Below are 26,651 nucleotides of genomic sequence, written 5' to 3' on the forward strand. Positions count from 1 at the left end.
TAAGGCCCCCACTAGATGGCAGACAAAACATCAGAAGAAAAAAGAAATTCCAACCCAAATCTACAAAATGACTTAAAAATGGATGGTAAAGACTTTAGAGAGAGACTTGGTTTGTAATTTGCCAAATCCAAACTGTACTTAATCAAAAGTGATATTTATGGATCCAGGTTTATCTCAAACTTGGGTATCAGTGCACTCAGGACGATGCCAGCACAGAGCAGCCGACAGCCACCACCTGCTCTTTTAATCTTTTATTCTATTTGTTTCATAAGCGTGTGCTTTATGATGGCTCTGCTGTCAGCTGTGCACCCTGTGTGCTGACACATGCATGCGAAGTAAAAACTACTTTTTTCTAATGTGTTTATGCTTTAATGTGAGTGAGGCTCTGAGTCTGGGCCTGAGATATGAGTAGCGAATGAAAATAAGACTGTGGTTAGAAACCACATACAGATTTCCTGTTTCTACTTTGTGGCCAGGAGACCACTCGTAGCACAGGAGGTAAAAGCAGTTGTAAACAACTAATCCGGGCTGCTTGAGAGCGAGGGGGTTGTTTTCTTGGAACCTCCTAAATAACGTCTCCACTGGCACCGGGCTCTTTCAGTTTGAGAGGCAGGCTAGTGAACTTTCTTCTTGTTCTATTTGGAAATGCTTGTTAATCATGACAGCCATGCTGGGGACAGGAGAGGTATGACAGCCCTAAAAATCTCTCTATCACTCACAAACCCTCCAGAGAGTGCAGATATGAGCGCTGTAGCCGTCAAGTACATGGGTAATCTAAACAGGAAAACTTGTGTGGGGACCAGTGAAAAGGTGAAAGTGAGGTCTGTACCATCTGACATGTTGCTGATTCAGCAAGAGTCCAAATACTCATCCGGTGGTCCTAGATAGAGGATTTTTTTACCAGGCATTTTTTTTTAAAACTATTCACGTCAGGCGATGGCAGGTTTTTCCTTTTTTCTCTGTTTTAAACCCCATGAACATGTTAAATGCCATAATATGTGTAAAGTAATAAAATACTGAAAAATATTTTCTAAATGATAAACATGCACAGCTCACACAGCACCACAAAGTGAAATGAGAGATAGATTTACATATAATTACCCCTGATGGGATTTAGGAAGATATCTGTAGGAGTTTTGACAAAGACGGTCATTGATGGGAAGAGTCTGACAGGAAGATAAAAATGAGATGATTTTTTTAGGATGCCACTGACAGTGGATTATCTTGAGACGATTCACATATCTTCTGGGACAGACGGGGACTGTGGGGACTTTGGGAGCTCACATAAAGAGGAGATTGGAAAAAATATTGAGTCACTATCCCACTGGACCCGATGTCATTTTTACTTGTAACAAGCAGTGAAGAAAATATATTCATTATATATAATGCATGTGCTCTTCTGGTGACCCATAGAAAGTGAGGAGTGCAAACTTTAGGAAAATATTTCACCAACATGAGCTGAGTGAATTCAGCGGCGGAAACAAGTGTATGCAAAAGTGAATTAAAATGAGATGAAAATACACAGGTGGTTCTCATATAAGAGATCGGATTCATTGTCTTTACTGTGCATGCACATCATGCACATGCTAGTGACATGCTCACCTCCAATGAGGTCCAAGAACATCTTGCTTTACTGCTGCTTCAGAGGGTTGTTAATCAGTTTCAGCTGCTTCGAGGTTAATGAAATTAACAACAGGTGCACCAGAGGGGCAACAATGAGACAACCCCCCCACCCCCCCAAACAGGAAATTCTTTTTTTTTGACCAGTAAAGCATCTTAAGGAAACTGTTGTGAATTGGTGCTATATAAATAAAAGAGAAATCCATCCATTTATTTTCTGTCATTAGGTAAATGGTGGGGTGCACACTGGATCTATCACAGGGCTGAAAGAACCAATACAGAGATGGGGGGAACATGCAAACTGCACACAAAAGGCCCCAGCTGGATTCAAACCCAGAACCTTTTTGCCATGAGCCAGCAGTTCTAACCACTGCACTGCTTGCTGTGATTACAGTTTAAATGAAAAACAAAAACATTAGTATCTTTAATATGACGTATCCAACAATCACTCTGTATGCTTGCTGTTCTTTGATGTGTGCTACAGGCTGCGGTGAGAGGACTGGTGATGCTGATCTGCTGTTTGAACCAGGTGATGGTGACAGCTCAAAATTATTAAGCTTTTTTTCAGCATTATGATGTTTTTAGAAATCATAAAGGTGGAGGTGGCTGTAGCTCAGGAAGTAGAACATCTACTAATTGAAAAGTTGGTGGTTCGATTCCAGTCTACATGCCAAATTTCGTTGGGCAAGATATCGAAGCCCAAGTTGTTATGTGATGCATCCATAGGAGTATGAATGTTAGATAGAAAGCACTTACATAGAAGGCAAGTTGTATAGAGCGCTCAGGTAGAGTAGAAAAGCCCTCTTGGCCAGATTACTCTTAAAAACACATTTAAAAAAATGTCAACCAGACTTTTAGACTGTATAAATAAAAGATAAATAAAAATCACTTTGCTAAAAACTGATGGGGGCTTCTACCTTGTGACAGAAATGTTGTTTGTGGCCCAAGGAGACTTCATATCATTCACGAGGGCCACGTTTGACATATATTTCACATATTACATGCCAACGTGTTATTTGTGACACTTCAAATATGGGCAGCCACTTCTTGCCAAGAACCGGAAGTCAGTTTTTGGCACAACACCGGTCCACATCAACCACTGAAACCATCTCCTCCAGTTCCCACACAGGCTTCAAACGTGAAGGTCCTCCTCCCTGTGATGTGGTGCAAACCTGAATGCTGCTGCTGAAATGCGGGCTGCACAGTTTTATGTGGCTGCTTTATGTTTTTCAAGCTGAGGCGGAACAACACAGTCGATTCAACGGGTCAAATTTTTACGGTTAATCATTATTTGCCCAGAAGCAGTCCAGAAGCAGTCGAGGGGAACGAGGAAATCGACTTCCTCTCCAGCGGTTTAATGGTGGCTGCTATTCCTTAGTGCGACACCTGGTGGAGATAGTTATCACATGCAGTAAACCCCACAAATCCCTGTTGCTGCTGCTTTTTTTTAAAAAAAATTTTTTATAGCTGTTTCGATTATTATCGTTAAAGGGGAGCGTTAAAACAATAAAAGCAACTAACATGGGAGTATATACAGGCGATTATTTTTTAAAATATAAAAACGTTAAAATCCAACAAGGAATGCTCAAATCTGGAGTGGAAAAAGGGGCCAATGAGGCTAATCAGGTTCACACATTTAAAGTGCTTGGTGAGTCCCATTCTGTTCTTTGACATAATTAACTATGCGTGATTATTATAAGATAAACGTCCAAAAAACGTGTGGTGATATACAACTGATTTACACCACGTTTCATGAAAAAGTTAAGGTCATTACTCTTAATAGAGTTACTGGATGGACTAATTCAAAAGACTAGCAGAGTGATCAGGAGGGAGCTGCACTCTGGCTGTGGATCTAAAAGGAGGCAAGCTCAAGACTGAGCGTTATTTTACTGTGATGGTCCCGTTTACTGGAACAACAGAGGGGGGGTTACTTAAACTGAGGCTAAATCCTTCTGTGAATCTAAAAGGTCTTAAAACTGTTTTCAATCTGTTTGTAAAATATATTAAAGTTTGCATGAACAGTAAGAGCACTGCTTGCACAGTTGTGTTGCTGTGCTGTTGTATGTGCTAATCGGTATAGCTAGGCTGCTCCTTCATGCTGCTGTTTAATGTGAATATGAATATTTCTTCGAAGCTTTTCTTTCTTATTAAAAAGATAAAAACGCACTTCAGCTCCATTTTTAAGTTTTTTTTCCACAAATAAACATGGTAGTGCCAAACCACACCTGTGATTGAGGTTTTGAGTTTGAACCTGTGTATGCATATGTGTGTGGTTTATATATTTTCAGACATATATAAACTGTCTGCTTAACCCTTTTTTCTTTCAGTCCCATTTGTGGCTCATGCACATGCACACATGTGTGTCAGTTTATTTTATCTGTATATACAGCAGCATTAGAAATACTCCTAAAGCGGTGGAACACGGGTGATTAGTATTTTCCTCTGTTTCTCTCTTTTGTGACTTGCTGAACAAGAACAACAATTCGAAAGGGGCCGAACAGCAAAGGAGAAAACAAACTTTCGCTTTTCAACAGATAAAAGGCGTGATTCAGGTTAAAAAAAGTGCAAGAACGTGCGAAGTGCAGCTGCATGACACAAAAGTGTGAAAACCAGAAAGGCTTTTCCTGCCTCATAGCCTTTCACACACTCCTCTGCTGCTGGTGTCTGCTGCACTTTGGCAAAAAAGGCTCAGATGGGTTTCTGCCATTGAGCCAACATGGAGACTGAAGGGAGGCTGGTACAGTCAATTTACTATGGGAGTATTGGAAGTCAGGACACAGAGCGGCTGCTGGAGAGATTCGGGTATGATGGCAGCTTTCTACTGAGAGACAGCAGCACAGTGCGGGGGGCCTACTGCCTGTGTGTGAGGTGAGCTGCCGGAGGAGCGGTACAAGTGTGACCCAAAGTGCCAGTTTTCTTGTATTTGTGCAAACTTATGAGTTTGCTAGGATATTTTTGATTTAATTATGTATGTATTTATGAGTACATATACAGAGCGCTGTAATATTAACTTTGTATTTCACACTGCAGATACAAGGGAGTAACAACTGACAGTCTCGAATGAGGAGATACTAATTATGCTGTAACAAATACCTTCTTGGTATTTAAAAATAAAAACTACACAAATGATGCTTTACTTATTATAATTAATGATTACTGTTGGATTGGTTTACAAGAAAAAAAGAAACCAGAAAACACTCACACAGACACTGGGAGTGCGTGTAGACAAGCGTGCATGCAGAAAAGCCGTAGTCCCACAACTGGGACACATTTTCACACAACTAGACTGAAATGTGCAAATGCTCTGTGAAAAACAAAATGAAGCAATATAAATCTACAATCTCGGACTCTGGTTCTGATATTTTAGATTAAAGGAGAAATGCTCAGTTGTCGTTTTTTTCAGTTGTTGTAATAACTCAGTATTTTTAGGGGGTGTGGGGTCTATTATTGAGTATCTTAATCCCCGTTTCTTACACTGGGTTTTTGGGCTGCTGGCTGTTATGCATTTCAGTGATATGTGTTTAAAGGTAAGGGAAGCTTTTAGAGAGTGTAACAAGGTAAGTAAAGCTTATTTGTATTGTACTTTTCACAGACATGAAAGTCACAGAGCGCTGCACAACAATGAAAACACAATCAATATCGATAGAGAACTAGGTTAAAACAGAAGAAAAGAAAAACATACACAACAAAAGAACATCAACAGGAGTCCCGATTAAACAAAAAAGTTTTTAACTGTTTTTTAGAAAGCTCCACTGAGTCAACTTAACTGACCTGGAATAATGAACTGTTCTAGAGGTCCAGACTGAAAGGTTGTGTCCTCCCTCGCCTTCAGTCTTTTAAAATTTCATATTTTTCCATGCTGTATATTAAAAATTAGGAATGGTAATTTCCTACACTACGTAGTTTCCAACACTACGCAGAATAGAATACACCAAAAATAATGCTTATTTCGGATAGTTAGGATGCAGCCTGCAGCCCCACTATGTAAGTAGGAAATAATTGACCATTTTTCTAAAACTGTTAAAACGATGCTTGTTACACTCGACATTTGATAAATGTTGCATTTAAATAGAACATTTCTAATATTTTATGTTATTTTATTTTATGCTAAATGTGGCATAAATAAAATTACCTGGATAAATAAAAGTACCTGGATTATTGATAATAAAAAAAATATTATTAAATTAACAGCCCAATCAATTTATTTATTTAATCTTATCTTGATTATAACCACGACTTAAGTTCCACTGTGTAATAAAATTAAAAATTTCATAATCTCCAGTGAGGTTATAACTGCTATTATGTAGTACTTGAAAATTATGACAGGAAGTATTTAAGTTATACTTAGGTGAAAGAACTTCTGCCCCCATTTAAAAATACATTATAAGCCCTGTATGAAAACATAAGTAAAATAATATAAATCTAAAAAAAGTATACTTCCTGCTTTCAAACTTTACCCACAAGCTCAAAATGGCCCCTCTGATTAATATACTGATATTCTACACAGATCGATATCGCTGTTGCACCAATGTTTAAGCAGTATCTTACTCTTATACTTGGCTGTGGTTGAGCTCTTATTGGACTAAAATTTTCACAATGTCATCTCAGTTACGCAGAACCTGAAGCGATCTTTGTTAAATCAGAAAAGCATCCACATTGTTGCGTTCGGGGTGGGGTACAAAGTGCAGTTTTGTTAGAGCCTTTTAAAAAACAAACAAACAAACAAAAATACAGCAATCTTTTGCCAAATCTGAGACACTGAGTGTCACGGCAGGGGACAGCGGTGTGATGATGAAGTGGACTCAAGTGCAGACAGGGAAGGAGACAGAACTGTGTCTTTAAAAAAAAAATGAGCCAGACTGCTTAAACACGAATACCAAAACAAATCAGAGGCGAACAGGGCAAAAAGTAAACTAAAACCCAAACTGGAAAAACTGAACTATGACCAATCTGTGATAGCTATGATAACTGACACGAGCATTAACCAGGGACGTGCGAGAAAATATGATGTACAAGAACATGAAACCTGAACACGACCTGAGCAGAATACATGATGAAGGAATACAGATGACCTGACGATGACTAAAAGAAAACACAAAGACCAAATACACACAGAGGTGATTAGGGGAAGTGGAAACATATGGGGAAAACAGCTGACACAATCATGACACAACAGGGAAAGGTACATTAAACACAGTAAACATAGAAACAAGACTTTCAAAATAAAACAGGAAACACTGAGAGACGTAGACATGACAACTAGCACAGAAGACAAGAACAGACTCACAGAAGGGGACATAGATGGGAACCTAAACTAGAATAAAACTCAACTAAATCCTAACTAATAATGGCAACACCAGAACTAAGCATATATTCAATATCATATAACAAATCAAAAAATACAAAGTGAATTCAAAATGCCGGGTCACAGCCCCTGACATTGAGTCCTTAGTAATGCTGGTAGCTCTCTTATGCAGGCAGCCAGCATAAATGTTGTCCAGGCTGGGCTGTTCTCTGCAGTGTGGCTGGTGTCCCATACTGCGTATGTAGAAATGTAACAAAAGTACATATGGAGGGGGTTACGTGTCAGATGTGCACAATACAATAAGCCTTTAACAACGCCCTCTATTAAAAATAGATTTGCCACATGCTGTGACACAATAAATCAGACTGCAACCTTTGTTTTGCAGGGTGATAATATGATAAGCAACAAAATAAAGGAAAATATGAATATACACATCAATCAGATTTGCTCTGGCAACTCGTTTCAGGTTGTGAAACACACATCTGAAATCACTGAATCACCCTCCACCCCAAACCACATTTTGTGTCTCTTTCAGATATACACTTTCAGATACACCAGATTTTAAAGAAAGTCATTCGGACTTAAGAATTGTCGTTTTTTGTGTTTCTTTTTACAGGAAAGCACCGTTTGTTCACACCTACAGGCTCCTACGCTCTGCCGATGGCTGGTGCCTTCAGGTGGGGGTACACACAGATATAGATCACACACACACAAACACAACATAAGGCGAGCATTTATAGTTTTGTGTATGTGGGATTGTTTCTTTGATTAGCAGGATTCAACAGTCAGATCACCAACATTTAGGACTCTGGAGGCACTATTAGAAGGCTACAGGAGGACTGCTGTAGTTGGAATAGCCCCGCTCACAGATCCCCTGGACAAAACACGAGTACGAAACAGCTTGGGCGAAGGTATGACACACAAATACACACATGCGCATATTTTTCCCTGCTTACACACACGGCCCATTCACCCACGGAGGCAAAAGCACACCCGTAAACTCATTTAAAATGTCTATGTTGACTCATAATCTATTTAGTCACCTCTAACACAGTCTCACTGATCTCCACCACAGAGTTTCTTTACATGGAAATGAACAACAGCAGCAGCAGCTCTGTGTACTGAGGCCATCGTGCTCTTAATCTCTCAGACGATCAAACCGACAGAAACCACAGCGCCTCACTCATCTTGTCTGCCCCGTTTCACAATTTCTTTGTGTATTTATTTTCAGTTTTTGTGTTGATTTAGTCATGGTTTAGGACATATTTTCAGTAGCCCGCAAACTGCTACTGAAAGATATTTAAATGTTTTAACACACGCCATGAGTGGGAGCACTTTTTTGTTGCTGTTTTTTTGAGTTTTCTTTTGTTTTTGTTTTTTTAATTTTATGCAGTGTCTTTTTCATCAGACCTACGTTCTTGACATGTGGTCCCTCATGCTACTTACCTTTTTGGGTGCGTACATCAATGATTTCTGTCCAAATGGTGTCAGGCTTAATGTAATGTTTTATGTTGTAGAAGTTTTGACAAGTGCTGTATTTGGATCAAGGTTGTTGACGTTTGTTTGCATTCTGTCTCGTTGAGAAAGTCGTGTACAGTGAACTGTTTGATTTCTGGTTTATCGGTTTATGCTCGCTCATTGTAACGACGTAGCAAACGCAGCAGAGCAGGAAAGGTAGACCGTGAAATCTATTGTGAGCACCAAACTTTCTGTCGCAACGACTTTAATTGTCCTTTTTTTTTTTTTTCATTTTCACACATCCCTTCTCAATAACTGACAACATGTGATAGCAGGTCTGAAAATTACTTTATGGTATCAAATCTGTTAAACTTATGCTACTAATTAAATGTTAATATATTTAAAAACTATCTCAGATCAATTATAGGAGTTTTGTATAGAATTCTGTGACTGTGAAATGTATACAAACAGTAAATTCTGGGTGGAAATGTGCAAATTTCTTTTCTTATGGACAGGTAGAAGATGGATACTAAAACAAACAGAGCTTCTCATCTTGCGCGAACATCACATCAGCTGCAACTCTTGCCAACACCTTCATTCATTAAGGGCAGTTTAAAACAAGATGCTTTCAAGCTAATGCAGTTTTCATGTTCTGCAGCCAGTGGTTTTTCCCACTGATGCTGTGGACAAGCCTGCACACTTTCTTGTTCCTGTCAGACATTCATGCTGCAAAGATTGAGTAACATAAACACGTAAAAAGTGTAACAGAGGAGGGGCAAGCATAAATGAGGTAATTAAAAAAACATGTAAGTATGACAAGTAATTCCAAACAGCTCAAAAAATATTAGCATCTGCTCAAATGGTTCCTGTACAGATTAGCAAGCAGTGTTTTTGCTAGCTAAAGATACAGTTGTTGTGTCTTTAAGGGAGAAAAGTAAGGTTAATGTGTAATAAATGTAATCTGAGGGATGACAAAAGCTGAAAGAAAGAGGACACAAGAGCTGTGTCCCAAAATGTAGGCTGCATCCTTTGGAGGCTGCATTTGATGGCCGATTACGTCACAGCCAGGCGACGAAGGCTGTCCCAATTCGTCGACTCCTTCAAATGCGTCCTTCATTTCCCCGAATTTGAAGGATGGGTTGGGTGTGTCCTTTGTGGCCCACCATATCCTGGAATTCATAGCGCGGCCCGGCCAATTTCAGTTTCCAACAATGGCGGCTGCTACTAAGTTTTAATATTACTCTTATTAATCTTTCTGGGTCACAAAATAAACTTTTAACTTATTTTCAGGTGAGAAAGTAGCTGTGTAAACTTCAAAGATCTGCTCGGTTTATCAAGACATCGCATATTTGCAAAAGTGCGCCGATGTTTTGGGAGACGTCTGTTACCCACCCGCTCGATAGCTTGCCGGGGGGTTCAATGGTCACTCGAGCTGTGAGAGCAACGGACTCCCGGCTTCGTTTTCAGATCCCCGCTGTCTTTCGCTACTCAGGTTAAACATGATATATAAGTCACTCGGATAACTAAAAAATGTAATTGTTTGGCTTTTTTCAGTTTTATTTGTTCCAGAGTAAATCGGTTTGGCTGAGATCAAAGTTATTAGATTATTATATTAAATTTAACTTTATTAAACCATCGCGTGGGTTTCTCTGGGATTTTCACACAGCTGAATAAATGTCAAACAGAAAACTGATTAAACAAGAATTTACGCCAGTGTCCTGTTATATTTTAGATAGCAAGGAGCAGTTTATTAAACTCTACTGACACAGCGGTGATGCAAATCTGAATCTCGGTCTTCGAAGGACCCAGCCCACGTAGGCCACGAAGGCCGGATCCTCAGAAGGATGCAGCCTATGTTTTGGGACATAGCAAAGGTCTGCTCCGGAAATTACGTGATAAATGTAAAGCTTACGTGTAATGTTCCAGATTCATTGAGACAGATCTCTACACTATGAGTTACTCTTAGTTATCTGATTATATTTTGTTGAAAATATCTTTTAATTAAAAAAATTGCTGCTTAATACTATTCAGAGCCCAGTAGCGAAAGGTCGATCTTCAACATATAACAAAGGCAGATGTAAGCAGTCAGTCTTGCAGCTCTATTTCTGCCTGCTCATGTTTCTAAAGCAGAATCGCTATGGCGATCGCCATGAAATCTCTTTAGGCCGGTGTGTGGAACTGTAGCCTTTATGTTGTTAGCTGGTAATTATGTAAAGGTGGATTTAAGGTCATTTTACAGATTAGAAAAAGTATGTAAAGAATTAACATCTCCAATCAGTAATTAAGCTACATAGTGGAAAAGTAATCAGTAATACATTGTGTAATACTTGTGAATTGAGGTTTATGGCTGCTGAGCAGCAGGACTTCCTTCTAGAAGGAGTCCAGAATTTCAAATTTCTAAATTAAAAAGCAGATGATATTCTTTAGTTACAGTTTTGCTTTTCCTAATTCCAGCTTTATAAAATCTTTATAATGTCTATGAATTGGACAGCAGCCATGGTGGCTAATATAACATTTTCCTATATACTTTACAATGCAGTAAATCCACCATGACCAGTAAACACCAGAAAAAAGCATATGAAGAAAACACATTTACTGGTGCTCACAGTTTACAGTAGAAAAGTTTTGTGACTTATTTCTAAGTGACTCATTTTCCCACACTGCACTGCTACACCAGAATGTAGAGCTGCCTCACCTTAGCCCCTGGCAATAGTTTAGCGTATTTTTCGGACAATAAGGTCCACCGGATTATAAGATGCATTAAGTGAAACAAAACAGTCAGATAAGTCAAACTTGACTCGAGTCATTCTTCGTGCTTCCTCCACGTCTGTACCACTGATTCAATAATGTTGAATTCTCTTGCAGCTGCTCTATCCGGTCTTTAAATGATGATGTGACGAATCCTGCTTCCGGGCCTAAAGTAGTCTGCATTTAATATGGCTTTTGTGTTGTTAACATGTTTAACGTTTTGTATTTTCTTCTATTTAATCTCAAAAAGCTCCTAAAAACAGTCAGTGATCACTGTTGACTTTATTACCGCTAATCATTTATTTAAGCTCAGTTTTTAAAACCTTACGATGTAACTACAGCCCAGCCCATGCAGCAATATATGAATGACTAACCTTGTATTGTGGATGGATTATCTCAGTTGTTCTTCTGGCTGAAGTCTGGTCTGTTCACAGCATCTTGCCATGCAATTGCATCTGTCCCTAACTATCGGGAACTCTCACGTTAACTCGAGTGGAAAAATGTTATCATTTTCCTCCAGCTTCACTGTGTTTATGTTATGCTAACATAGGTGTGTCGCTAGCGGACAAGTAGCACATCATTATATACCAGCTAGCCCAACTTCAGTAACCCTACAAACATCACTGCTGTGTAGTTTTCTGTCTTCATTTATGTTGGAAGTGATAGCAGAGCCGTACGTTTGAATTTGTTCCCAAAATCCCTGTCAGGACATGCTATATTTTATTTAGATGGAAGCTAGTGAGCTAACTTGTTAGGGACCTGCAGCGGAGTTTGAGCCCAGACACGACTAGTGACATCAGACCGGATTCCCATGTTGTTGCAGTATATTAATGCAAACCTCGTATTGTGGATGGATTATCTCAGTTGTTCTCCTGACTGAAGTTTGGTCTGTTCACAGCATCTTGCCATGCAATTGCATCTGTCCCTAACTATCGGGAACTCTCACGTTAACTCGAGTGGAAAAATGTTATCATTCTCCTCCAGCTTCACTGTGTTTATGTTATGCTAACATAAGTGTGTCGCTAGCGATCACGTAGCACATCATACCAGCTTCTATACCAGCTAGCCCAACTTCAGTAACCCTACAAAAGTAACAGCTGTTTAGTTTCCTGTCTTCATTTATGTTGGAAGTGAAAGCAGAGCTGTACGTTTTAATTTTTTTCAGATATCTCTCAGTCAGAACATGCTATATCATATTTAGGCTGCTAACTTTTAACTCTAACTTCATGGATGCCTGGATGTTAAAATTAATGTTTACACCTGGTAAAGCAGCAACACTGATCATTTTATTAAAAATGAAAGAATTTAGACAGTTTTTTAACTCTAGGTGATGCTGCAGTGTTTGTTTGACTTTGGGACCTGAAGCAGATGGAGTTTTGGACCCAGAATACTCCGCGAGGCTCCTGACTACGGTAGCCGTAATGATCCAACAATCCATCAAGATCGGTGGCTTTGTAGCTTACCAATGTCATACTAAAACATTTTTTGACAGATTAATGAGTGCCGTGTACCACATAAAATTGGTTAGAGGTCATAATACATACAATACATAATACATAACACACAATACATAAGACGCACCGGATTATAAGGTGCACTGTCCATTTTTGAGAAAATTAAAGGATTTTAAGTGTGCCTTATAGTCCAAAAAATACGGTACGTGTTAATGCTTAAATACTCAGCGATACACTGACTATGTTGTGTACAAGTTTGAACTTGGCTTTCATTTTGATCACATACTAGCCAAAACTATCTGGCATGCTATCACTAGACAAAATCTATTCACAAAAAATACCAACACAGAAGTTCCATCTTTGCGGTGGTTGCCTCTACAGAGCTACAATTTCCCATGATCACACATTGATAGATAAACTTAAAGTGTGGTGAAAATCCATCTTAGCACCTCTAAGCGTCATCAGGTTGATCACAGTCTATATCTTGTTTTCAATCTTTACAATAACCAAAGTGCAAAAACCACACAATAGACTGCTGTTGTGTTTCTCAGCCTGCAACGGTTAAACATTTATTTACTTTTCGGAGAAAATTGAATTTGTTACTGTTAGACGGTGCGCTAAGGTAAGTATAACAGCTTCACATACACAACAGTAGTTTTAAGCATGTAAATCTCTGATACGAAAACAGGTATCTCCGGTTCAGAAATTCAGACTTCTTCTTTGAGGTTAACTTGGCTTTATTCACATTTTGTTTAAAATCTCACATTTTATCAAGGCTGGCTTGACTCCCATGGCTGACCCATGTTCGTGTTTCCCCTTTAGTCCTCATCTTCTTTTTATTTTAATTTGCACTTTTAATAGTTCTCTAAATATACCATATTTGCTTTTTTTGGGATGCACTTAAGAGGCTAAACTACTCCAAATTCACCACTCATCTAAAAAGAAGGCTTAAGATGAATGAGGCTGTATGAATGACATTCAAAACAGCTAATGAATATTCATCCCCCAACCTTATTTCACATATTAAAAAAAGGCATACAAAGTTAACCTTTGTACTGTTGTTACATTGGTATGCACTCTTTATATGTATCAAAAGTTATAAAAGGTATATATAGATCTGAAAGGCTAGATTACAAGGCTATACATAGAAACGCATAAACACAACCTTTGCATGTATTTAACACCTGTATACGCCTCCTGAAATGAAATATCATATAAGAAAAACTAGACAGGCTATACATTTCGATATAATGAAAGTCATCATTGTTGTTGTTCTTCTTCAACCTGTGCATCCTGTATTACTTCCCAGGGTTTTTCCCAGTGTCTTCAACCTCAGTGATCACTTCTTCAGGCTTAGCCGATGGGGTAGAATAGAAAAACTGGCAACACAAGACAGGAAACAAAGCTTTTAAACTTTGTATAAAAAACATCTTTGTGGTTCGAAAAGTGTTAGAAATGTGAGCTTGTGTATTCACAGTCCACAATGTACTCACATTAAATGCATCGCTTTTTTCCAGGAAATATTTGTACTTTGCTGGGGGGCGAGGAATCGGAGGAAAAAGGACCTTGGTCACCCTAAAACACACAAGTATACACAAAATGATCCTTGACACGCTTCTAGTTTTAAAAGGGGGAAAAACAGATGCAAGGGAGGAAGTGTTTTATCTTGTATCTCCTTTTGCATTCTCCTTATTTGGTTAGTTAACAAGTCAAACCGGGGGATTTTTGCCTGTAGGTTGAAGAACGTTAGGGTGGATGCTGTGGTGTGAAGAAAGATGCCTTTCTCTCACTTCTCCTTTTCAACTTTGTTCTTTTTCCGACATCCACCAGTTTCACATTTAAAAATCATGACAAAGTGGATCAGAGAGACACAAACAGCTTAAAACAAAACAAACCAGTAAAAGGAGGAGTCACATATGTGGCGGCAGGTTAAAACAATACCTCTGATAGCGCACAAACAGCAGCAAAGCCAGCAGGCCCATGGGTACTCCGAGACAAATGAAGACTATCACCACAGGCTTGAGCACAGAATCTGACCGTTCCATCGCTACAGATACACAACACAGGAGCACTGTTCTTTAAACTGACATGTTGATAATTATAACACTGCATCATCAGCCACTGTTTAAACCACAAGCACAAGAAGACATAGAGGACTTACACAGTGTGACAGTGGGACTCCATTCACTCCAGTGATGTGATCCTGAGCAATGCTGCAATGATATTCTTGTCCTCATTCTCACACTATAGCTGTGTGAAGGATCTACACTTGCCACTGTATGAGTTGCATGGTGTTTGGGTAGCCAAGATGTTGTTTTTTCCTGTTTTAAAGAGATTAATAAAAAATGGTTAATCTCACTTTAACAAGGCCGACTGATAAGATTGCTCTGACTTTGGACTTCAATTAACCCTCTGAGGTCTAAATATGACTTATCATAACCCTCTTTTTTAAATAGTTTTACAAAGAAACTGAAAACTGAGCTTTTAAAATTTTTAAAGTTTTTATCTTGTGAGGACTGCACCTTTATCTCCTTTTTTGGCATCAGATTGTGGTTATTCTTTGCAGGTTTTCTGTACAGTCTGGGTTAAGTTGGCACCTGCTGCATTGGCATGCCCTTAACAGCACTAATCATTGGTTCCACCCCTTTTTGCGTTTTCATGTGGACAGAAACGTTTTTCAAAGCAGGGGCAGCATTATTATTATTTTGTTTAAAAAAATAGCCATACATATGGAGCCTTAGACCTCACACGGTTAAAAAGAAGTTTGTCTTGTTCATTATTCCTGTCACACATACAAAAAAAACCAAAAACAGAATGTTGCATCTGGAATAATGACAGCCTGTGGTGAAGCGTACTGTACCTGATCACGTATTTCCACTTCATTTTCAAAACATTCAGGATTAACGGCGTTTCTGGTGCGAGGCAGGTCCCATTTTACAATCAGGTTATCATTATTGAACGATGCAGAGATGTTAGCAGGTGGAGGAAGATGCTCTGTCACACACACAAGCACATGATCAGTAAGGTATCTGACAACAACGCAACCTAAACCTAACCTCAAGCCTCAGCTTACAATGTGTTCTAAAAAGACTTTCACATTTTGATTTGTGTAACGTCAGAACAGTTTTCCACTTTTCCTCAGTCCATTTTAAAATTAATGCCTGCTTTTAATGCACTGCAGAGACCCGAGAGCCCAAGGACCACAGGGGTCCAATATTGATTTTCGGCCGATTCTCATAATTTTTGATGATATTATGTATCATATATAATGAGGTGTTTCAAAGTCACTGGGAGGAACATCATTCTGAAATTGTTCCACAACTTTGTAAACAAAGTTTTTAGCAGATTGGTGAACCTCTGCCCATCTAAACCTCTGGGAAACACTACCTCTCTTAAGAAGCTCAATCCTGTCACTGAGCTGTTGCCAGTAACAAAATGTTCTTTCAGCTGTTTCTTTTTATTATCCCTTACTTTTCCAGCCTTTTGTTTCCCCATCCCAAAGTTTGAGATGTGTTGCAGGCAACAAATTCATTTTCCTGAAATAGTAAATCTGTTTAAAAATGTGATGTTTTCTGTGCTCTGCTGTGAATAAAATATGGGTTTATGAGCTTTCCAAACATTCCTCCTTGAATTGGGTTCATATAACTACTCAACACTGTTTGTATAGAATTACCTAGTGTGTCCATGTCATACACGTAGGTGTAAGATATCCAGTTGTGCAGGGACATGTTAAAATGTAAGACTACGCCTGATATTTCCTCGCTGACAGTCAAGGACATCGATCCAACTCTTTCCGCAAAAGTACGGCTTAGAGACTTAATTACTGTTTCCTCATTACAGACACTGGAAGAGAGAAGTACAGAGTTAAAACAATATGTAGCGTTCATTGTTCCACATTAAAATGAACCTTTAAAAATATCACAATACCTGATAAACACAGAGAGCCGAGTATCTTTCTCTAAGGTGTTGAATGACCAGGAGCAGTTGAGCTTATTTGTTGAGTCGAGGAGGCAGATAAACGTCTCCTTTATTTCTGAAAGCTCTTTATCTGAAATCTCCTCTGCTGAATTTTGTATTTTAACCATCTAATACAAAAATGTACAGTTTACAGTTTATTTAAATAGTATGCACTGCGTCTGTGAGGTCGTTAGAAAACAAAAGTGTTTATACAAAAGCTTATTCTCATTTTCACCTCATCTGGAAACTCCTGACAGAGGTCCAAACCATGGCTTTCAGTCGCTGCTATAAGAAAACACACGTTTAATCTGCAGCACAAATTCTTAGCTGATCAGAATTTTGTATTTTCTTTCTATAAACTGGGTTTTAGAGTAGTCCAGTTTTGATTAGCTTACTGTGTAAAGGAAGCAGGAAACAAAGTCAGACACCACCCAGATTAAAAAAGGTTAAAGTAAAATCATTGTTGAAATAAAGCTCCTGGTATTTCCTGCAAAAATCACATTGCCAAAAGCCAGTCTTCTTAAGCATTGTTTTTTTTCCTGAGGACATGTTTGCATTGCGATTAATCATCCACCTACCACTTTGAGGGAACCACAAAACCAACGAAGTGGACCAAATTACAAGACGGATCAGAAACACAGCCATGGCCGACCTGAGTGTTTTACACACACACACACACACACACACACACACACACACACACACACACACACACACACACACACAGAGAAAGACAGAGACACAGATACACACTAATGAGCATAAAGTCTTCAGCCACCGTACAGTAAACACAGGAACGCCATTGTACCACTTTACAATGAGCAATTTCCTGTGTTTAATACTTCCCCTTTTTACATGCTTACTTGTAGAAGGTGGGTGCTTGTAACGCGTCTAAGTGGGCACATAATGAACCACAAAGAAACATCTTTTCTCAGATGAGTCTTACTTCTTCACTAGGTTACATTCACGTGTCCATTTTACACTTATTTATACAAAAAACAAAGACTTGGTTTGGTTTATTCACTCTGTTTATATCTTCTCCCTCAAAAAAAAAAAAAGACAAGTGGACCCAACTATGACTCACTATGCTGGCGTAACGCGCTCTTATGAATCGAGGTAAATTCACAAGTTTCCTACCAGCTATATTATATTACAAATTGTGTAAATAGCAAGAATAATAAAGTCTCACCTTCTGCTGTCCCTCCTCCGTGTCTTGTGGTTCTCTGTGCTCTCGCTGCCTGAAGACCATGACACATTTCTGGGGAAAGAAGAAGCGTGACATCACATACTGTACTCAGATCCAGGAAACCAAGACTTTCTTTCTGTTTCTTCTTTTTTTTTTTCTTCATTTGCTCGTAAAGCAGATCAAGCAAAGTGAAACAGGTCAACATCAATGCATAAATATTATCAGCTTCAACAAACTAAAGTAGATCAACATCATATGGCTTTCTAATACAAACCACATAATGTTGATCTACTTTAGTTTATTTGGGTTAAACCACATTTGAGGTAAAAACAATAACAACTAGATGTAATAACGAGACAGAATAACATATAACATCTTTTTGTATAAGATGTTGTCCCCCTGGTTCTTCCTGGTTCAGTCTGCTTTTTCTGTCTTTCCTCCACTTTTCTTTCTCTATATGTTAGAATCAGTTAGCTCACAATCTGCAGCTTCAGCCGACCCTGCAGAGAAGTCTGTCCTGTGTTAATATCAACACTTCACCGAGTTATTTTGATTCCTCAGAGGCATCCGATGGAAGACAAAACACTGCTCAGTAGACCATTTAACACTTTATTTCTCTTTCACATTACTTCTAGAAGGGAGATGCGTCCTACAAGACACGTTGCTGCAGATCTCAAAATAGTGGTGTGCCCCTGACAGTTTTATTACAGTTTTATTACGGAGTTTTATTACTCCCTCATTCTAATCTAAACAACAGTGTCTCAGTAACTTTTCACTAGAGATGGTCCTCTCTTATCTACATTTTCCCCAGGCGAGCGTAAGCGAGAGTCTGCAGCTATCTACTCCACAAGGAAACATGGTTTCATGCCTTTATTTTTCAGGGCTGTGTCCACTTAATACTGCGCTATATAACTTTATAACACTTATTATTAATAAAAAGCATAGCATTATTGAGGCACTGAAAAATTATTTATTCCCAACACCTGATACCTGAATTATTCACTGGTGTGTTGGATACCTGTCAGGGTTTTCCCACCCAGTTTTATGCCTGAGCGGGGGAAGTGTGAGGACAGTCTGCAGGCAATCACTGACTACACATCTCCCCGTAGACAGTGTTTGTTGTTGATGGAGGCAGTATATTAAATAAGTGCTAAAGTCCATGTAATCCCTGACACATATTAAGTAGTCTAGGACAACCCAAAAGTATAGACCTAGGTTTGACAGGATTACAGTAGTAACTTTGATGAATGCTAAATACAGTGGCTGGAGGCGGGAAATGAGTGACAACAGTTATTATTTTGTGAAAAAGTGAAAATAAAATAAGACACATTTTACAAAATCCACAATAACACTAATAATAAGCTGGCTTAACAAAAACAAACCAAAGAAACACAGTCCCATTGAGCTCAATATTTCAGTTTGTCCTTTTTGGTCATTTGTCAAGTCAAGATTTCATTTAATTTCAGTTCCTTTTTTTGTTTTGGTTTGGTGACTTGAGTTGTTACCACTTTGGTTTTTTCAAGAGAGAATAATGACGTTCTTCAACAAGGGCTCAGGCTGTCTGGGCACAGGTTCGCCATCTCTATTCGGAGAGAATTCAGGAATCAGTTCCAGTTGCTTTATCAACACCGACAATAAAAAAAAACCTAGCCAAGATGAGGTATCAGCATGAACAAGGCAAGGGACACAGCCACATGGCCTCTCTAGCTCGTGCTCCCATCAGCTTAACATTAAAGTTTTCAAATTAAGCTACAGGCCGGTGGCTATGACATCCCACCTGATGAAGACCCTGGAGCGACTGGTCCTGGCTCAGCTTTGGCTCCTGGTGAGCTCATCATTGGACCCACTTCAGTTTGCCTACCAGCCTGGCATTGGAGCAGATGATGCCGTCATTCACCTCCTACATCGTTCCCTTGCTCACCTGGAGACCGCTGGGAGCACTGTGAGAATCATGTTCTTTGATTTCTCCAGTGTCTTCAACACCATTCTTCCCACGGTCCTGAAGGACAAGCTGGAGAACTCAGGAGTGGACCATCACCTCACTACCTGGATTTTGGACTACCTCACCGACCGACCACAGTATGTGAGAACTCAGGGCTGTGTGTTGGACAGGGTCGTCTGCAGTACGGGGGCCCCACAGGGAACGGTTCTGGCTCCGTTCCTCTTCACTATCTACACTGCAGACTTCTCCCACAACTCCACCCGGTGCTTCCTACAGAAGTTCTCTGATGACTCTGCAATAGTCGGCCTCATCACTGATGGGGACGACAGGGAGTACAGAGGACTGACCCAAGACTTTGTTCTAGGATGCCCTCTGGACCCAGTGGAGGTGGTGAGTGACAGGAGAATGGTGGCTAAGCTGTCATCCCTGTTGGACAACATCTCCCACCCCATGCAGGAGACTCTGACAGCACTGAGCAGCTCCTTCAGCGGCAGGCTGCGGCACCCACGGTGTGGGACGGAGAGATTTCGCAGGTCTTTCCTCCCCACTGCTGTCAGACTGTACAACAAAGACTCCAACTGATCAAACATACACATCCACACATGTGCAATAACACTAAGTGCAATACTCTTTTCTGGCATCATTGTATTTTTACTCAGTTGTATACAGCATTTGTATTCTATTTTTATCCTATTGTATATTTCATTCTATTTTATTCTACTGTATATAGTATTTTATTTTATTTTATTCTATTCTGTACAGTTGTGTACTGTATCTATTCTTATTGTATTCTAATTTTTGCTTCATAACTTTTGCACTGTCCACTTCCTGCTGTGACAAAACAAATTTCCCACGTGTGGGACTAATAAAGGTTATCTTATCTTATCTGATCGTATCTTACAGACAGTGCAAGCACTTGTTTACAACACTTTTTCTGCATTTAAACTCACTAAGACAACCGTCTGTAGCTGTCTTGTTTACTTATCAAAGTGCAAAAGACCTAGCTAATACGTGATGGTGGTCCACCACTTGGAAGTCAGGACTAATTTTGCTTCTGAACATATAAAATTGGAGAGAGGATTACACTTCCTTTTTTCAAAATAAATATTTCTCAAAGTAAAAGAGTGCAAATGCATTGATACAAATAAAAGGGAGAAAATAAAATTTTACAAAAGAGGTTTTCTCTGCTGGGTTACACCTTCCCCAGCTAAATGCCACGCAGGTCTCGTTGCATGTGTAGCCAATACTGTCTGTCTTTGCAATTAAGGGATTCTGAAAAGGCTGTGCTCAAATCCTGGAAAAGTGATTTTACAACAGTCACTGGAAGGTTTCCTGAATCAGGATAATTAAGTCTTTTAGAAGGATGTTTGATTCTTTTTGATTGTCTCACTGTATCAAACAGTGATGAAGGGTTGAAAACGCGGAATCCACAGCAGTCCTCTCGCAGCTCTCCTCTCTCTCCACGCTGATCAACAACAGGTCGGATGCCCTGGAAAAGATGGCCAGCCAAAACTCCGCTGTGATCGCAGAGGTGAAAGATACCATTAAAGGAAATGCAAAGCAGATCGAATATATCAAACAGTCCTTTGAATTTATCTGTGCTGATATTAAATCCGTGAAGGACAAAGTTGACCACCTTGAGATGCAGCTTGCCAAATTTCAAGAAACCCGTGACGCACAAAAGAAACAACTCTCTCGCCTGGAGAGTTGTGACAAGGATGGTCATTATATTCTATTAGTGCTTGAGCTTGCTAACCTGACTTTTGTAATTGTAAATGTCTGTGGTTTCAATTCCCATACTGAAAATAATGCACTTATTGGCAGGTTAGAAGAACTCATGCTTCACTAGTTAACTAAACTCCCTGATTCTCACATTATTTGTGGCGCAGACTCTAACGCTGTACTAAATAACCGTCTTGAGAGGTGGCCTCCTAAAAGTTCTGACTAATCTAAAACTGTTTATGAGCATTTTATTTGATGGATACTTGGAGGGACACGCACCCATGTCCGAATGAATACACAGGGTGTAACAAACTTTTATCAAGTCAGTCTCAAATTGACTATTGGCTCATCTCTAAAGATCTGAGTAATGTGGCTGCAGACATCTTACCATCGCCTCTATCCGATCACAAATCTATTCACATTTTTATTCCTGTAGTATCTTCTCCCCTCTCTCATAAGCCTGCTTACTGGAAGCTTAACAGCAGTATCCTTAAACATTCTGCTGTATGTTCAGAGATCAGAAAGTATTGGAGCAAAGCAATAAACGAAAATTCTGTTGGTCTTGACTGGGAACTGTTAAAATATGAAATTGCAAAATTCCTAAGGAAGGTCTGTAGTGATTTAGCCAAAATGAGAAAAGAAGAAGAGCAGGAAGTAATAAGCAAGATCTTTGCTCTCAATGAGTCTGAAAAATTTCAGCTTGTTGTGCAGCAGCATAGGCTTGATGACATTTACAAGCGAAGAGCTGAGGGAGCTTTTGTCAGGTTGCGCAGGTCGATGGCTTGAAGAAGGTGAGCAAAATTCTGCTTACATTTTTAGGCTAGAAAGGCAGCAGTCAAGAAACAACTCAATTCAGTATTTAAAAATGTATGGCTCAATCACTGATGAGCCAAAAAGAAATTCCAATATCTTAACCCCTTTCCCTTTTTTTTTTTTTTTTTTTTTTTTTTTTTTTAAGGGAGAAAGAAAGAGGAAGGAAAAGAAAAACAGAAGGGGAGAGGGACAGTGAGAAAAGGGGGGAAGAAAAAATATCTCCGGGATCACCTGTTGAGAGAAAAAGAATAGAAAACAAGCAAAAAAAACAAAACAAAGCAACATACTATACACAACACCATCGCATTAATCTAGCTAAGTGTAAACAGCAGTAAATACTAAATATTGAATGTTGTTGTGCAGCACAGACAGCGCACAATGTGCTTTGAAGTAGCAGCCAAGAAAGGTGTGATTTAAGTCTACGAACAGTGAACACCCATGTGCACACCTGTGTGGATCGGCGCACTTGTATTCAAATGGTTTCCCCATGTAATGGTCTGCAAGAGGATGTAGAGAGCCATAGCCCTGTCCCCCAGGGCATGAAGCAGGCATGGAGGAGATCCAGGCCCCAGACATCCAGAGGCCCCAGAGTGCAAGAGCCCAAGGAGGACCACCGGAGGGGCATCCGTGCCACCTTCATGGGAAGGGCTGAGGATCCCCAGACGAGGGGTCACCCAGTAGCCACCGGGCAGAAGCTAGAGGGGGCTGCACCGGCGTGCCCACCGGCTCCGCCGGCAGCCAGCTGTGCCAGAGTGAACCGAGCCGCAGGCACAGAGGCCGGAGGCCCAAGGGCCCCCCGCGCCCCGGAAGAGGCCTGACCGAGCAGCAGGCGCCAGGCCCCGCCAAGTAGCCACCGGGAGTGAGCTGGCACATGACCTGAGCGCCCAGCCCCGGACACCAAGAACCAACAATGCACCGACCCCTGAGGGCATCAGTCACCGGCAGGGAGTGTGGTGAGGGGAGATAGGCCTCCACACTTTGGAGGGCCTGGGAGTTCCCAGAGAGGTGGAGTCTAAGACCCGACCTGACATATAGACACAGACAAACAGGCACACACAGACACAGACATGCATTCCCACCCTCATGCACACATATACAAACACTCAGCACTCACCCAACGTAGGAATAAACGTAAATGGACATGTACACACAATCACACTCCCCAAACATACTCTATACCCCGGGTCCAGGTATCCTCACCCCCAGAGATGGAAACGGCACCCAGACCCAAGAGATGTTACCCTTCCCTCCGGGGTGGAGGCAAGCAGACCGCCCCAGGCTCCGCGGCAGCAGGGAGGCCAATCGGACAGCCAGCATCTCTTCCCAGCCCCCCCGCCCCGATGGCTAGCAGAGAACGGGGGTGTGTTAAGACCCCATACCTCCCTCCTCCCGCTCAAGTGTAGTGTTGCTGCGTGTTGCTCTAAAGTGTATTTAAAACAAGGGAGAGCATGGTGCTGCTGCCAGAGAGCAGCAGGTGTTAGCACGGCCCCTCCCGAGAACCCTCAATGTCTACATGGATTTAAAATTGAGAGGTGGGCACCGGCGCCAGAGGTAGGTTTGAATACACAGACCGTCTACTGGACACCGTTAACGTGCCCACCCTCAAGGCCCTATATATATATATATATACACACACATATATATATATATATATATATATATATATATATATATGTGTGTGTGTGTGTTATGAGAGTGTAAGTAATGTGGATGTCTAAGTTGTGAGATAAAATTGAGGCACAGGTGGCCAGAAGAGGACAGAGGGGGGGGGGAATGTCTCCCCTGCACCCTGGTGACACACCCGCACCCCAAAGCCCTACCTGTGTGGGTGGGTGTGGTGGAGCGGGAAGAGGGAGGCAGCCGGGGATGGGGAGGAAAAGAAGGGAGGGGAGGGTGTCCCTCCCTAGGGCCAGCTTCCCCGCTGACCCCAATATGCACCCCCGTCCTCTGGTATCCACCAAGGCAAGGGAGCCCAGGCCCATCCAGACCGGGGCCTACGGCAGCAGCACCGCCAAGCCCCACAGGACCCGGGGCAGCCCACCCCACCCCACCGCAGAGGAAACTGTACCCACCCCAACATTCAATCATCTTCCAGACTACACAAGACACAGACATCCAGGTTAAGTTTATTCTCCACCTCTCCTATGTCTCTCCCCCACCTGCAGAGTGGACTCCTGCAAAGATGGAACAACCTCCCTGCCAGTTCAAGAGCCCCCCGGTTAGGCTGATGCACAAGAGGCCCCCTGCGCCAGGGCTGAGCCCCCGTGCACCCACCCGCCCACAACCTCGGCGACACACCGACGAGGACCGAAGCCCCCAAGGCCCAGCCAGAGCCCCAGCACGGAGGCGAAGCACCCCCGAACCCCAAACCCCCACGCCCGCCCCGGATCCACTCAGGGGCAGCCAGGCCACCAGGCCAGTAACCTACGTCCGCCAGCACAGACCATCCTCCAGCCCCGCTGCACGCGGCCACGAGGAGAACAACCTCTGAGAGCGACCAGAGCCACTAATCAGGTTATGAACACAACCCCCGGGTTAAGCCCTCCAGGGATAACGTCTCTAGGGGTCCTCCAGGTGCCCTAAGCCCATCCCAACCTCCACATCAACCACAATAGCCAAGGTGGGACCAAACCACGACCCCCCACCCCCGCTAGGTGATGGAGCCGATCAAAGGAGCCCAGAGGGATTGATCTAATGTGGTGGCAGAGGCTATATCGAGACTAATGTGATCTATTAGATAGTTTCTATATTGGCTAGAATTAAGATTATTTTTATTTTTCCAGTTCATGAGGACCGTTTTCTTGGCGATGCATAGGGCAATAAAAACCATGTGGACTGTATTAATTTCTGTAGTGACATCATCCAAATTTCCCAACAAGCATACTAAAGGGGAGGTTGGAATTTTACATTTCAGACACTTTGATAAGTCCTCACATATCTCGTGCCAAAACTTCTGCACTGGTGGACAGAACCAAAGAGCGTGGATGTAACTGTCTGGTGTATTGCCTTGACAGTGTGAGCAGTTGTTGGCGGATGTAAAGCCCATCTTAAACATTCGATGACCTGTATAGTGCACTCTATGCAGTATTTTGTATTGTATTAATTGCAGATTGGGATTTTTAATCAATTTAAAGGTTTTTAAGCAAATCTGAGACCAGACGTTTTGGTCTAAGCTGACTGATAAATCTGCTTCCCACTTTGCAATAGGAAGGGATATTGATTCATCTATTTTAGAAAGTGTTCTGTATATTTTAGATAATAGTTTGGGGGATTTAAGAGTAAGAAATTGAACCACACTTGGTGGTGTTTGTAATTCAACTTGACTGAGGTTAAATTTCTTTTTTACTATGGATTTAATTTGTTGATATTCTAAAAATCTTTTCTTGTTGATCCCATATTGTGTAACTAGTCTGTCAAATGGAATAAATTCTGTTCCCTCTAATATATGTTCTAAGTATTTAATTCCTTTACAACTCCATTCTGGGAAATTAATCATATTATTGTTTTGTAATATGTCAGGGTTATTCCAGATAGGTGTACGTTTGCATGGGATTAATGAAGACTCCGTTATTTTTAGAAACTCCCACCATGCTGTCAGAGAAAAGCTGATGTTGATGCTTTTAAAGCATTCATGTCTTTTGATGTTTGAGCTAATAAATGGTAGGTCTGAAATCTCTAGATCATTGCATAGTGCCTGTTCAACATCTAGCCAGGGCTCATCTAAGAGGGTACATTTTAACCATTCTGAGATGAACTGAAGCCTGTTGGCTAAGAAGTATTGGTGAAAATTAGGCAGATCTAATCCTCCTCTATCCTTGGTTCTTTGTAGCGTTTTTAAGCTGATGCGCGGGGGTTTATCTTTCCAAAGGAATTTAGAAATATGTGAATCCAGAGATCTGAACCAATCTTGTGATGGTTTGTTAGGGATCATTAAAAATAAGTAATTTATTTTTGGCAAGATCATCATTTTTATAGTGGCGACCCTTCCCATGAGTGATATGGGTAGAGATTTCCATCTAGTCAGATCGCCTTCTACTTTCTTTAGAAGTGGGATGTGGTTTAATTTAATTAAGTCTGAAAGCTTAGGAGAAACATTAATACCTAAATATTTAATATTTCCAGATTGTAGTGGGGCAGAAGATGAATTATGGAAGGAGCAGTTAATGGGAAGAACTGTAGATTTTGGCCAGTTAATTGAATAATCTGAAACTCTTGAAAACCAGTTTATTAGAGTAATTACCTCAGAGAGGTTGATTTGTGAGTTTTGCAGAAAAAGCAACACATCATCCGCATAGAGACTGATTTTATGTTCTACGTTATTACATTTTATGCCCTTAATTGTTGTAGCCTGTCTAAGTGCTGTTGCTAGAGGTTCGATAAAAATTGCAAAAAGTGAAGGGGAGAGTGGGCATCCCTGTCTCGTGCCCCTCAGGAGACAAAAGCTGG

General features: G+C 40.8%; 2 protein-coding genes across 4 annotated transcripts; one reads left to right on the forward strand and one right to left on the reverse strand.

Annotated features, from left to right (window-relative positions):
* Nucleotides 1–3,110: 3,110 nt before the first annotated feature.
* Nucleotides 3,111–8,793, forward strand: LOC146498197 (SH2 domain-containing protein 1A-like). 2 transcript variants are annotated; one of them, XM_085141175.1, is made up of 4 exons: nucleotides 3,111–4,488; nucleotides 7,542–7,602; nucleotides 7,698–7,836; nucleotides 8,001–8,793. In XM_085141175.1, exons 1-4 carry the CDS (start codon nucleotides 4,337–4,339, stop codon nucleotides 8,048–8,050), a joined length of 402 nt encoding a protein of 133 aa, XP_084997301.1. In that variant the 5' UTR covers nucleotides 3,111–4,336; the 3' UTR covers nucleotides 8,051–8,793. The 2 variants fall into 2 exon arrangements, with proteins under 2 accessions (XP_084997301.1, XP_084997302.1); XM_085141176.1 differs by having other exon boundaries at nucleotides 3,834–4,488; nucleotides 7,701–7,836.
* A 4,505-nt stretch (nucleotides 8,794–13,298) lies between these two features.
* LOC146498198 (interleukin-9 receptor-like) lies at nucleotides 13,299–17,835 on the reverse strand. 2 transcript variants are annotated; one of them, XM_085141170.1, is made up of 10 exons: nucleotides 17,732–17,835; nucleotides 17,121–17,194; nucleotides 16,778–16,824; nucleotides 16,513–16,670; nucleotides 16,259–16,428; nucleotides 15,446–15,579; nucleotides 14,747–14,906; nucleotides 14,527–14,632; nucleotides 14,079–14,160; nucleotides 13,299–13,964 (listed from the first exon to the last, which is right to left on the reverse strand). In XM_085141170.1, the coding sequence occupies exons 2-10, from the start codon at nucleotides 17,185–17,187 to the stop codon at nucleotides 13,884–13,886; spliced, it is 1,005 nt and encodes a 334-aa protein (XP_084997296.1). In that variant the 5' UTR covers nucleotides 17,188–17,194; nucleotides 17,732–17,835; the 3' UTR covers nucleotides 13,299–13,883. The 2 variants fall into 2 exon arrangements, with proteins under 2 accessions (XP_084997296.1, XP_084997295.1); XM_085141169.1 differs by having other exon boundaries at nucleotides 16,778–16,827.
* Between the last annotated feature and the right edge of the window lie 8,816 nt (nucleotides 17,836–26,651).

Source organism: Neolamprologus multifasciatus, chromosome 18 (genome assembly GCF_963576455.1).
Source record: "Neolamprologus multifasciatus chromosome 18, fNeoMul1.2, whole genome shotgun sequence".
NCBI classification, from domain to species: domain Eukaryota; kingdom Metazoa; phylum Chordata; class Actinopteri; order Cichliformes; family Cichlidae; genus Neolamprologus; species Neolamprologus multifasciatus.